Raw genomic sequence first — 14,389 nt, 5'->3', positions numbered from 1 at the left:
GTGATGATGTTGATTTGCTTGCTAGGATTGATGAATTGAATGCTTCCATCGCTAGCCTTAGAAATGAGAATGAGAAATTAATTGCTAAGGCTAAGGATTTTGATGTTTGCAATACTACTATTTCTGACCTTAGAACTAAGAATGATTTGTTGCATGCTAAGGTTATTGAATTAAAGTCTTGCAAACCCTCTACATCTACTATTGAGCATGTGTCCATTTGCACTAGATGTAGAGATATTAATGTTGATGCTATCCATGATCACCTTGCCTTAATTAAAAAACAAAATGATCACATAGCACAACTTAATGCTAAAATTAGAGAGCATGACTTAGAAAATGAAAAATTTAAATTGGCTAGAAGCATGCTCTATAATGGGAGACGCCCGGGCATTAAGGACGGCATTGGCTTTCAAAGGGGAGACAATGTCAAAATTAATGCCCCACCTAAAAATTTGTCTAACTTTGTTAAGGGCAAGGCTCCCATGCCTCAGGATAACGAGGGTTACATTTTGTACCCTGCCGGTTATCCCGAGAGCAAAATTAGGAGAATTCACTCTAGGAAGTCTCACTCTGGCCCTAACCATGCTTTTATGTATAAGGGTGAGACATCTAGCTCTAGGCAACCAACCCGTGCCAAGTTGCCTAGAAAGAAAACTCCTAATGCATCAAATGATCATGCCATTTCATTTAAAACTTTTGATGCATCTTATGTGCTTACTAGCAAATCCGGCAAGGTAGTTGCCAAATTTGTTGGGGGCAAACACAAGGGCTCCAAGACTTGTGTTTGGGTACCCAAAGTTCTTGTATCTAATGCCAAAGGACCCAAAACAGTTTGGGTACCTAAAGTCAAGAACTAAATTTGTTTTGTAGGTTTATGCATCCGGGGGCTCAAGTTGGATACTCGACAGCGGGTGCACAAACCACATGACCGGGGAGAAAAGGATGTTCTCCTCATATGAGAAAAACAAAGACCCCCAACGAGCTATCACATTTGGGGATGGAAATCAAGGGTTGGTCAAAGGTTTGGGTAAAATTGCTATTTCACCTGACCATTCCATTTCCAATGTTTTTCTTGTTGATTCATTAGATTACAACTTGCTTTCTGTTTCCCAATTATGTCAAATGGGCTACAACTGTCTTTTTACTGATATAGGTGTCACTGTCTTTAGAAGAAGTGATGATTCAATAGCATTTAAGGGTGTGTTAGAGGGTCAGCTATACTTAGTAGATTTTGATAGAGCTGAGCTCGACACATGTTTAATTGCTAAGACTAACATGGGTTGGCTCTGGCACCGCCGACTAGCCCATGTTGGGATGAAGAATCTTCATAAGCTTCTAAAGGGAGAGCACATTTTAGGACTAACCAATGTTCATTTTGAGAAAGACAGGATTTGTAGCGCATGCCAAGCAGGGAAGCAAGTTGGCACTCATCATCCACACAAGAACATAATGACGACTGACAGGCCACTGGAGCTCCTACACATGGATCTATTCGGCCCGATCGCTTACATAAGCATCGGCGGGAGTAAGTACTGTCTAGTTATTGTGGATGATTATTCTCGCTTCACTTGGGTATTCTTTTTACAGGAAAAATCTCAAACCCAAGAGACCTTAAAGGGATTCTTGAGACGAGCTCAAAATGAGTTCGGCTTAAGGATCAAGAAAATAAGAAGCGACAATGGGACGGAGTTCAAGAACTCTCAAATTGAAAGCTTCCTTGAGGAGGAGGGCATCAAGCATGAGTTCTCTTCTCCCTACACGCCACAACAAAACGGTGTAGTGGAGAGGAAGAATCGAACTCTATTGGACATGGCAAGAACCATGCTTGATGAGTACAAGACACCGGACCGGTTTTGGGCCGAAGCGGTCAACACCGCCTGCTACGCCATCAACCGGTTATATCTTCACCGAATCCTCAAGAAGACATCATATGAACTCCTAACCGGTAAAAAGCCCAACATTTCATATTTTAGAGTTTTTGGTAGCAAATGCTTCATTCTTATTAAAAGAGGTAGAAAATCTAAATTTGCTCCTAAAACTGTAGAAGGCTTTTTACTTGGTTATGATTCAAACACAAGGGCATATAGGGTCTTTAACAAGTCCACTGGACTAGTTGAAGTCTCTTGTGACGTTGTGTTTGATGAAACTAACGGCTCTCAAGTAGAGCAAGTTGATCTTGATGAGATAGGTGAAGAACAGGCTCCATGTATCGCGCTAAGGAACATGTCCATCGGAGATGTGTGTCCTAAGGAATCCAAAGAGCCTCCAAGTACACAAGATCAACCATCCTCCTCCATGCAAGCATCTCCACCAACTCAAAATGAGGATGAGGCTCAAATTGATGAAGAGCAAAATCAAGAAGACGAGCCACCTCAAGATGATAGCAATGATCAAGGGGGAGATACAAATGATCAAGAAAAGGAGGATGCGGAAGAACCAAGACCGCCACACCCAAGAGTCCACCAAGCAATCCAACGAGATCACCCCGTCGACACCATCCTCGGCGACATTCATAAGGGGGTAACTACTCGATCTCGGGTTGCTCATTTCTGTGAACATTACTCTTTTGTTTCCTCTATTGAGCCTCACAGGGTAGAGGAAGCTCTCCAAGATTCGGATTGGGTGGTGGCGATGCAAGAGGAGCTCAACAATTTCACGAGGAACGAGGTATGGCATTTAGTTCCACGTCCTAACCAAAATGTTGTAGGAACCAAATGGGTCTTCCGCAACAAGCAAGATGAGCATGGTGTGGTGACAAGGAACAAAGCTCGACTCGTGGCCAAAGGGTATTCACAAGTCGAAGGTTTGGATTTTGGTGAAACCTATGCACCCGTAGCTAGGCTTGAGTCAATTCGCATATTATTAGCCTATGCTACTTACCATGGCTTCAAGCTTTATCAAATGGACGTGAAGAGTGCCTTCCTCAATGGACCAATCAAGGAAGAGGTCTATGTTGAGCAACCTCCCGGCTTTGAAGACAGTGAGTACCCTAATCATGTCTATAGGCTCTCTAAGGCGCTTTATGGGCTCAAGCAAGCCCCAAGAGCATGGTATGAATGCCTAAGAGATTTCCTTATTACTAATGGCTTCAAAGTTGGCAAGGCCGATCCTACACTCTTTACTAAAACTCTTGAAAATGACTTGTTTGTATGCCAAATTTATGTTGATGATATTATATTTGGGTCTACTAACGAGTCTACATGTGAAGAGTTTAGTAGGATCATGACACAGAAATTCGAGATGTCGATGATGGGGGAGTTGAAGTATTTTCTAGGATTCCAAGTCAAGCAACTCCGAGAGGGCACCTTCATTAGCCAAACGAAGTACACTCAAGACATTCTTGCTAAGTTTGGGATGAAGGATGCCAAACCCATCAAGACACCCATGGGAACTAATGGGCATCTCGACCTCGACACGGGAGGTAAGTCCGTGGATCAAAAGGTATACCGGTCGATGATTGGTTCATTGCTTTATTTATGTGCATCTCGACCGGACATTATGCTTTCCGTTTGCATGTGTGCAAGATTCCAATCCGACCCTAAGGAATCACACCTTACGGCCGTAAAACGAATCTTGAGATATTTGGCTTATACACCTAAGTTTGGGCTTTGGTACCCTCGGGGATCCACATTTGATTTAATTGGTTATTCGGATGCCGATTGGGCGGGGTGCAAAATTAATAGGAAGAGCACATCAGGGACTTGCCAGTTCTTGGGAAGATCCTTGGTGTCTTGGGCTTCAAAGAAGCAAAATTCGGTCGCTCTTTCCACCGCCGAAGCTGAGTATATTGCCGCAGGTCACTGTTGCGCGCAATTGCTTTGGATGAGGCAAACCCTGCGGGACTACGGTTACAAATTAACCAAAGTCCCTTTGCTATGTGATAATGAGAGTGCAATCAAAATGGCCGACAATCCCGTCGAGCATAGCCGCACTAAGCACATAGCCATTCGGTATCATTTTCTTAGGGATCACCAACAAAAGGGGGATATCGAGATTTCTTACATTAATACTAAAGATCAATTAGCCGATATCTTTACCAAGCCACTTGATGAACAATCTTTTACTAGACTTAGGCATGAGCTCAATATTCTTGATTCTAGAAATTTCTTTTGCTAAGCTTGCACACATAGCTCTTTTGAATACCTTTGATCATATCTCTTTTATATGCTATGACTAATGTGTTTTCAAGTTTATTTCAAACCAAGTCATAGGTATATTGAAAGGGAATTGGAGTCTTCGGCGAAGACAAAGGCTTCCACTCCGTAACTCATACTTCGCCACCACTCCGAGCAACTCTCTCTTCTTTGGGGGAGAAATGAGCATTAAAGAAAAGGACTTCATCCTTGGGGAGAGAGTAAAAGCTCAAACGCAAAAGGACTTCGTCTTTGGTATAATCTTAACTCACTTATTTATGACCAAAGGGGAAGATTGCACTTCGAGGGCTCTAATGATTCCGTTTTTGGCGATTCATGCCAAAAAGGGGGAGAAATGAGCCCAAAGCAAAAAGGACCGCACCACCACCACCAAATTCAAAAACTTAGTGCTTTCCAAAAGTCTTTATCATTTGGTATCCTATTGTGTTCAAAAGGGGGAGAAAGTAGTATTTCAAAAATGGTATATCAAAACCCTCTTGAACACTAAGAGGTGGATCTCTTTTAGGGGGAGTTTTGTTTAGTCAAAGGAAAAGCATTTGAAATAGGGGGAGACAATTTCAAATCTTGAAAATGCTTTTGCAAACTCTTATTTATTTACCTTTGACTATTTGCAAAAGATCTATGAAAAGGATTTACAAAAGGTTTTGCAAAAACAAAACAAGTGGTGCAAACGTGGTCCAAAATGTTATATAAGAAAGAAACATTCCATGCATATCTTGTAAGTAGTTTTATTGGCTCAATTCCAAGCAACCTTTACACTTACATTATGCAAACTAGTTCAATTATGCACTTCTATATTTGCTTTGGTTTGTGTTGGCATCAATCACCAAAAAGGGGGAGATTGAAAGGGAATTAGGCTTACACCTAGTTCCTATATAATTTTGGTGGTTGAATTGCCCAACACAAATCTTTGGACTAACTAGTTTGCCCAAGTGTATAGATTATACAGGTGTAAAAGGTTCACACTCAGCCAATAAAAAGACCAAGTGTTGGATTCAATAAAGGAGCAAAGGGGGAACCGAAGGCACCCCTGGTCTGGCGCACCGGACTGTCCGGTGTGCCACCGGACAGTGAACAGTACCTGTCCGGTGCACCAGGGGACTCAGACTCAAACTCTTCACCCTCGGGATTTCTCGGAAGCCGGCGCGCTATAATTCACCGGACTGTCCGGTGTGCACCGGACATATCCGGTGCGCCAACGAACCGCGGCCTCCGGAACTCGTCATCCTCGGGTTTTCACGACAGCCGCTCCGCTATAATTCACCGGACTGTCCGGTGTGCACCGGACTGTCCGGTGTGCCAGCGGAGCAACGGCTCTCTGCGGCGCCAACGGCTCCCTGCGCTGCATTAAATGCGCGCGCAGCGCGCGCAGACGTCAGGGCTGCCCATACCGATGCACCGGACATCAAACAGTGCATGTCCGGTGTGCACCGGACACCCAGGCGGGCCCACAAGGCAGAAGCTCCAACGGCTAGAATCCAACGGCAGTGGTGACGTGGCAGGGGCACCGGACTGTCCGGTGTGCACCGGACTGTCCGGTGCGCCATCGAACAGAAGCCTCCAGCCAACGGTCAAGTTTGGTGGTTGGGGCTATAAATACCCCAACCACCCCACATTCATAGCCATCCAAGTTTTCCACTTCTCAACCACTTACAAGAGCTAGGCATTCAATTCTAGACACATTCAAAGAGATCAAATCCTCTCCAATTCCACACAAAACCCTAGTGACTAGAGAGAGTGATTTGTCGTGTTCATTTGAGCTCTTGCGCTTGGATCGCATTCTTTCTTTCTCTTTTGCTCTTGTGATCAACACTCAATTGTAACCGAGGCAAGAGGCACCGATTGTGTGGTGGCCCTTGCGGGGAAGTTTTGTTCCCGGTTGATTGAGAAGAAGGAAAGCTCACTCGGTCCGAGGGACCGTTTGAGAGAGGGAAGGGTTGAAAGAGACCCGGCCTTTGTGGCCTCCTCAACGGGGAGTAGGTTTGCAAGAACCGAACCTCGGTAAAACAAATCCGCGTGTCACTCTCCTTATTTGCTTGCGATTTGTTTTGCGCCCTCTCTTGCGGACTCATTTATCATTACTAACGCTAACCCCGGTTTGTAGTTGTGTTTATATTTGTAAATTTCAGTTTCGCCCTATTCACCCCCCCTCTAGGCGACTATCACCATCCAACCCTCTGAGACGAGTGTACACACCCCAGTGAAGCTCCCCGAGCGAGGAATCGAAGCCCGCTTCGCCGGAGAAGCCAGTCCACGGTCGCCGGAGTTCACAACCCCGCCGGAGTGCGTGGACCGGGTAAATCACTAAGCCATTTCTCGATCCACTGCACAGATAGCCTATACGTCACCCCAGGAAGCTCACCGTGCCCTTGGATTGAACCAGATCGCCGTGGTTTGGCCGGTACACTCGCCACCGACGAGAACACCCGCCTGCGCACGTGGACCGGGCGATTCCGGCCATCCCCGCCGTCAAGCCGCACCACGCTGTGACCGCCAGAGCCTCCCCGAGCCAACCCTGCCCTTCGCCAGACCTATCTCGCCGCCGGTAAGCCGCGCCACCCTTTTCTTTCCCGCGGGTACTGTTTACATTGGGGGAAGGACTGCGGGTGAGAGGAAGAAAAGGTCAGGGGGCTTTTTGAACTGTCAGCGACTCAGGGGAATAGTGGCGCAAGGGTAGAACTGCGAGGATTGATTTAGTTTAAACCCAGGGACCTCGGTGTAAACCGTTTTTCCAGGAAACTCTTATTAAATCTGTTTTTAAATTGAACAGAGACTTTAAAAATTCATAACTTCTGTTTAGTTCATCCAAATTTGGTCAAACCAATTTTGTCAGACTCTAAATAATGTAACCCACTTAAGAAAAATATAAAACCCCCTATGTACTATAGAAAACTCTAAAGCTCTGATTTAATTATAGTTTTGGCCAAAAGCTCAATAATAGAGCAAAAATTAGTTGCACTATTTGACTAGGGTTAGAAAAATTTGGAGAAGTTTATATCTACCTACTAACCTGTTTAAAAATGTTAAACCTCTCTGTCCACTCCATTAAGTTAGTTTTTGCCCCTTATTTTACAATATGCTCAAGGTTAAGAAAAATAGCAAATGTGATTTAAATAATGAACCAGAAGGCACCTCTATTTTTGTTAGGATACTTATTCATTATAGTTTACTGGAAAAATCTATCATACCCTGGTTTAGTATAAAATAAGTAGGATACCTTTTATTTGAATAAAACAAGGAAAACTTAGAAAAACCCTACAAAAATAAACCCAAGGTGAAAACACCCCCACCCTTGGGATAGTTAATGTTTTGTTATTAAGAACTTAGGAAAAATATGAAATCTACTGTTTGGCATTTTTTCAAATAACAATGTAGTGGAAAGTGTCTTTTAGGCATTAAACTTTAGAAAATCATAACTGAATAACCACCCCTTAGCTTTCTGTGATTTTTGGCACAGAAGCCTATTATTAATGTTAGATTCTAGCAAAAATAACCCTTAGGGCAGATACCACCCTTAATTAGGAGATGTAGTGTAAGTGACCCATTTTACACCACTTCTGCTATTTTTGTCTAAAAGCATAGCCTTTATATTTTAAGCCTCAAATTCTTAAAACTGGCTAGAATAGCAAATGATAACCCACTGTAATTTTTACAGAATTTTTGGAAAATATTAAACCACTGTCATAGTTCAAACCTACACTAGAAACCATAAGTAGAAATTAAAGAAAGGAAAATGAATAATGGTAATTAGTGTCATCCTAAAACCCTTATAATTTGTTCACTGAAATGTATAAAGACAATACAAGTCCACTATGTTATCTTCACTAAAAACCCTAAGCCTAAAGGGTAATAAGTATAAACCACTTGGAGCCTCGCATGACTAAGAAACTCTAAGTTACTTCTTGACTTAGTTTCTTTTTTAGCATAATGTTATTAAATCCTGCATAATCATGACATACATGTTCATTGCATTCGATAGATTGTAACCTTGCTGACGGAGAGTACGTCCTCGTGCCGGAGCAAGGAGCTGCTCAGGAGGTAGCCCCGGATCCAGCACCAGAGTCTGCACCAGAGGACCTGCCTGCCACTGCTTTGGAAGGCAAGCCCCGGTTTATGCATAACCTGTTAATTATGCTATTTTAATATACTTAATGATTGTAGGATTGATTGTGCACTTAAGTGTAGGAGTTGTTTGAAACCCTAGTTGCATGATCTCAGGGACCCCATTGAGATGATTAGTAGTATGCTAAGTCGAGTAGCTGCTTTATTAATTAGGATCTCGGTAGAAGTCGAGTGATTTTTCTAACACTCGTGCGAGGTCAGGAAATTGGTTGTATCCACTTTCTATCATAATGGTGTTGGTTTGTGGACAACAATCCATGGGGATTGGTTGTCCACGGGATAAAAATTGGAATAAGGATTAAGGTGTGGTACCGTGAGTCAAGCGTTTGAACGTACTAAATACATACCGAGAAATATGGTAAATCAGTAAGCCTAGTACCTGAGTGAACCTGCCCGCAGACTTTACCCCTCACGCGACCTGAGACGTGGTCTCCCATTCCGGTTATGGTGGGTACAAGTGCGGTCACTGCACGACGGCAGTCGGGGTCAGTGAGACATTGTACGCCAAGGCGGTGAGCCCTGATCTGTTGCCAGGGAATCGATGGGGACGGTTGATATGTGTGGGGACGGAGTGCCCCTACATGTCGTGTGTTTAGGTTTACCTTGCAAGGATAAAAACTCGATTCGAATCGTCTGCTTCTCGCAGCTAATGAGACTGCTTGATCCATGCTGCTACATTGAGTAACAAGTGGAAATGTGATGAGTTGATATAAGCTGTTGATTGCTAATAATGCTTGCTACTATGTATGAGTAGATAGTATACTTTTAGCCTTAAGAGAGTCACACTTAAATTGACAAAGTTAAAACTTGACTTAGAAACTCAGCTAGTGCTTTTGGCAACCAAACCCCACAGCCAAACAGCTGCATGTCTAGAGGTAGAGGAGTAGACTCCTCACACAGGGTAAGTCTAGCTGAGTATTAGTATACTCAGCCTTGCTTGTGGCATAATTTTTTACAGGTTCTCTGGAGGAAATGGTTGCTGGAGTGACTTGGCTGTCCATCTTGCCACCGGGTTGGACTGTCGAGTGGGACCCTACCTCGGCTGAGGAGGAGCATGAGGAGTGATGGGACAGGCTTCCTCATCTCTCTGTTTAATTACCGTTAGTTATATTCCGCTGCACTTCGAACATTGATGGCTACTTTTGCAAAACTCCGATGATGATGTAATAACTTAATACTCTTTCATGCATGGTTTTATGCTTTATTGTATTTGCTCTGTGACTCACCATCGAGTGAGATTGTGGTACTTGATCCTGTCAGTGGCCGTGTCGGACTAGATCCGAGGGATTGACGGGTTATTCCCATTTAAGTGTGGTCTAGCCTTTAAAGCGGGACTTAGACACTTAAGTTGGAATAATTCGGGCAGTTCCGCCACAGCTACGGCGGCCCGCGTGCTTTGGTCCGGCACAGCACTCGGCACGATGGCGGCCCGCGTATTTGACAAGCCAAAATTCATGTGTCTAGCCCGCACGCCGCACTAGCGCATCCGCTAGCTGCTGACCGCTCGGCAGCGCCGTAGCGGGCTGCTCAGCTGCTCGCCTGCTCCTCATCTCTGGCGGCGGCGCTCTGCTCGGCTGCTCGGTAGACGGCATTCCCGCTCTGGCGACCGGCGCTCCGCTGCTCGCCCGCCCAGCCGGCCTGCTCGGCTGCTCCTGCAGACTGCAGTCCTGCACTCCGTTGCCGGCCTGTCGCAGTGCCGCTGCGGCGCTGCTTGTCCCGGCTCGCCGTACGACGAGGCAGTAAGCCAGTAAGGCACTGAGCCACCGACCCGACCGGCTGCCGCAGTGCGCCAGTGCCGCTGCTTGCCTTGCTTCTTGCTTGCTTTAGTAATTAGTTTATTACTTTATTAGTATTTAGTTGCTTGACTGCAGACTACTTGAGTATTTAGCAGCAACAACAGGTAGGGGGGACTAGCTTGACCACAGCGGCCCTTGAACACAGCAGCGGTATGTGCCGTGCTTTTTTCTTTTGGGATCTAGTTCACGCCCGCTCCATCGTTATTATACTGCTCCTAATATATGTCATTTATTAATATATGTAAATAATATGTTATTATATATGATTAATTCTGTTAAATGTATATATTTATATACTGCTCCACTGTTGATTCGGGCCAGTGGTTGACCTGATACGTTCAGGCCCACCGGGTGAACGAGCCGGCCCGGCACGATTTATCATTGTGCGTACCAGGTTTGGACATGTCTCTAGGCACGTGGGCCAGCACGACTCGCCCCGAAGCATCAACGGGTCGTGCCTGGCCCGACCCTATTCGTACTGGGCTGAAACGGGTTCCGACGGGTCTGTGCTGGGTGGCCCGTTTGGACATCTATAATCTATGTGCTGCTGGATTATTTATGCTGAATTATATAATCTAGAGTGATTATAATCCGAAACAAACCGAGCTTTAGCTAATAAATTCCGCAAGAAATTTTAAACCATATCTGGACGAGGACAATTTTAGCGTTCAACATACCGTCATTGATTTTGACATGCATGGATGGAAAGGGGCTTTTGACTTTTGATGTGGGTGGTTCAAAATTGCCTGCATGCTCGCTCGACGGTGGACGCCTCTTAACCGCTATCATCGTCTGCCACTCCTATTTTTCCTGCTGTTAACCAAAACCAACCATTCACCCCGCTTTTAACAGATCAACTAACTAGAACTCCTCCTTTCACCGATCCAATCTCATCCGATCCATCAACCCATCACCATAACGCACATACACGCCGCCCCCGCCGTCGTCTCGACGAGGGTCTCGTCATGCAAGGGGCCGTGTTGGTGGCCATCGCGGCTGCCATCGGCAACCTCTTGCAGGGGTTGGACAACGCGGCCATCGCCGCCGCGGTGCTCTACATCAAGCGCGAGTTCCACCTGGAGACAGATCCAGCACTCGAGGGCGTCGTGGTTGCCACCTCCCTCTTCGGGGCAACGATCGTCACCATCTTCTCCGGCCCCGTCTCCGACGTCATCGGTCGCCGCCCGATGCTCATCGTGTCCTCGCTGCTCTACTTCGCCGGCGGGCTCCTCATGCTATGGTCCCCGAGTGTGCCGGTGCTCCTCGTGGCGCGCCTTGTGGACGGCTTCGGCGTCGGGCTCGCCGTCACGCTCGTCCCCGTCTACATCTCCGAGACGGCGCCCCCTGAAATCCGGGGTTTCCTCAACACACTGCCGCAGTTAACGGGATCCTTGGGCATGTTCCTTTCCTATTGCATGATCTTCTACATGACGCTGGGCGATAGCCCCAGTTGGCGGTTCATGCTCGGCGTCCTCTCCGTGCCCTCCCTCGCCTACCTCGCGCTCACCGTGCTCTACCTCCCCGAGTCGCCGCGCTGGCTCGTCAGCAAGGGCCGGATGAAGGAGGCCAGGGCCATTCTCCAGATGTTGCGCGGCAGGGAGGACGTGTCTGGCGAGATGGCGCTCCTCGTCGAGGGCCTCGGCAGCAGCGACGACACCGTCATCGAGGAGTACGTGTTGGGCCCGGCGGCAGCCGGGGACGAGTCGGAGCACGAGACCAGGGACCAGGTCACGCTGTATGGGCCCGAGCAGGGGCTGTCGTGGGTGGCGCAGCAGGTGCAGGGCGCGCGCAGCAGCGTGCTCGGCAGCGCCGTCGGGCTCGCGTCGCGCCAGGGGAGCATGTACGAGCAGATGAAGGACCCCGTGGTGACGCTGCTGGGGAGCGTCCACGACAAGATGCCCGACTCTGGCGCCAGTGCCAGGGCCAGCACGCTCTTCCCCAACCTCGGCAGCATGCTCAGCGTGACGGAGCGGCACGGTGGCGACTGGGACGAGGAGAACGTGCCGCCCAACGACGACCTCGACGACGATGAGGACGAGGAGGAGTACCTCTCCGACGATGAGGACGCTGGCGCCGGAGCAGCAGCACGAGGAGGGGGAGGAGGAGGAGGCGCGCTGCACGCGCCGCTGCTGTCGAGGCAGAGCACGGACGTTGACGTCACCAGCGGCACGAGCAAGAAGGACGGCAGCCACCCGCCTGAGAGCAGCCCCATGCAGAGGTACAGCAGCATTACCAGCGGGGAGGCCGCGAGCACCATGGGCATCGGCGGTGGCTGGCAGCTGGCGTGGAAGTGGACAGAGATGGTCGGGGCCGACGGCGTGAGACGCGGTGGCGTCAAGAGGATGTACCTACATGAGGAAGGCGGCGGCGATGGGGACTCATCGGACCCGGCAGGGGGTTACGTGCACGCGGCGGCGCTGGTGAGCCCGTCCATCCTCTACACCAAGGACGTGCTCATCGGGCAGAGCCCGACCCCGGCGTTCGACAGCCCGCCGCCGGAGACGGTGGCCAACAAGGCAGGCGGGGGGCCCTGTTGGAGAGAGCTCCTGGAGCCGGGTGTCAGGCGCGCGCTCTTCTGTGGCGTCATGATTCAGATCCTGCAGCAGGTATGTTAGCTAGTTAGCTACCTGTTGGCCGCCGGCGTGTGTATTGTTTTTGGTTGGTTATATTTAGTAGATAGCTAAATTTGGATTGGAGGCCATGTTGTTTGTTGTTGTGTATGTAGTTGTCTGGCATCAATGGTGTGATGTACTACACGCCCCAGATCCTTGACCAGGCCGGTGTGAGCGTCCTGCTCTCTAGCCTGGGCCTTAGCGCCGACTCCGCGTCCATCCTCCTCAGCGGCGTCACCATGCTGATGATGCTCCCTTGCATCGTCGTGGCCATGCGCCTCATGGACGTGGCCGGCCGGCGCTCGCTGCTGCTGCGGACCATCCCGGTGCTGATCGTGTCGCTGGCGGTGCTGGTGCTGGCGAACGTGGTGCCCATGGCGGCCAAGGTGCACGCGCTGCTTTCAACGGCCTGCGTGGTCGTGTACTTCTGCTGCTTCGTCATGGGGTTCGGGCCCATCCCCAACATCCTATGCGCGGAGATCTTCCCCACGCGTGTCAGGGGGATCTGCATCGCCGTGTGCTCCCTCACCTTCTGGATCTGCGACATCATCGTCACCAACTCTCTCCCTGTGATGCTCAGAACCATCGGCCTCGCGGGTGTATTTGGCTCCTACGCCTTCGTCTGCTGCTTGTCGCTCGTCTTCGTGTACCTCAGGGTGCCCGAGACCAAGGGGTTCCCGCTCGAGGTCATAATCGAGTTCTTCAACGTGGGTGCCAAAGCTCAGAAGCCGGAGCAGCATGAAGAGGAGGAGAACCACGACTAACCCGTATATATTTGGATTCATTAATAATAACTGTTTTTTCTTTCTTTCTTTCTTTCTTTCTTTCTTTCTGGATTATGAGTTGAATGAATGATGTCGATCAGAGAGCTTGATGACCATCATGTTAGCGATCCCATGAAATATGTTTGAGGACGCATTTGGATGTTTCTATATAGGCTAGTCGCTTTTCTCGTTGTTGGGACCAGATCCTAAATCCATTATCTAGGCATGTAAGATTTCCTCTGAACCTGGCTCCTCATATACGCCTCAATCGATCTTCTCTAGGACGCACAATAGAGATATGTTTGCAAACCACAATCCTAACTTGGTGAACTTCAGTCTCCACTCGTCAATCCTTTGATTTCTCTGTCTAGGCTGCCGGATCTAGGGTTTCACTTGTTACTAGGTACAAATTAGTCCATATTGTGCTCGTTCGTGCCGTTGTTCTGATTGCTCGGTATATGCCAACTTAACCCTCTTTTTCAACCCTTCTTAATCATGCTTGTGCTTTTTTATCTTACCGAGGTCTATAATTTGGTTACTGAGAAATTAAATCTGAACTTGTGTGGTTGGCAATAATGTTTGGGTATAAGTTCTCACCATTTGTACATGCATAGCTTTTCAATCTGATCCTATTGACAAGATCTCTATGCCCATAATGCTATATCTTGTCTCTGCAATATACTTCGGTAGTGTGTATCGAGTATTTTTTATTACTAATTATATTGCACCGCTAGATGCATATGCAAAAAAGTCATTCATTGTGTGTTCAAGCAGGAGCTCTTGTTAGTTCTCTACATACATTTCTTTTTGTGCTAACTACGTGAAAGAGAAATATGCTAGATAACCATTTCTACCTGATTTGATAATTAAGTGTCCAACACACCATCATGGACTAACTTGGTTGATATGAGTATAAGCACAGGGTCACTGCAATGCAATTT

General features: G+C 47.7%; 1 protein-coding gene across 1 annotated transcript; it reads left to right on the top strand.

Annotated features, from left to right (window-relative positions):
• The first annotated feature begins 10,962 nt into the window (after window positions 1-10,962).
• On the top strand, window positions 10,963-13,579 carry LOC100280676 (hexose transporter). The gene is made up of 2 exons (NM_001153595.1): window positions 10,963-12,678; window positions 12,798-13,579. Exons 1-2 carry the CDS (start codon window positions 11,038-11,040, stop codon window positions 13,446-13,448), a joined length of 2,292 nt encoding a protein of 763 aa, NP_001147067.1. The 5' UTR covers window positions 10,963-11,037; the 3' UTR covers window positions 13,449-13,579.
• The last annotated feature ends 810 nt before the right edge of the window (window positions 13,580-14,389 follow it).

This window comes from Zea mays, chromosome 5, assembly GCF_902167145.1.
Source record: "Zea mays cultivar B73 chromosome 5, Zm-B73-REFERENCE-NAM-5.0, whole genome shotgun sequence".
NCBI classification, from domain to species: Eukaryota; Viridiplantae; Streptophyta; class Magnoliopsida; order Poales; family Poaceae; genus Zea; species Zea mays.
Note: the sequence above shows the minus strand (reverse complement) of the source record. Positions and strands in the feature narration are given on the sequence as shown.

What these genes read in the sequence shown, in the direction of transcription:
- LOC100280676 (NM_001153595.1), top strand. Translation starts at nt 11,038, where the DNA reads ATGCAAGGGGCCGTGTTGGTGGCCATCGCGGCTGCCATCGGCAACCTC. An exon ending in TGATTCAGATCCTGCAGCAG is followed by an intron (nt 12,679 to 12,797) that starts GTATGTTAGCTA and finishes TTGTGTATGTAG; the next exon opens with TTGTCTGGCATCAATGGTGT.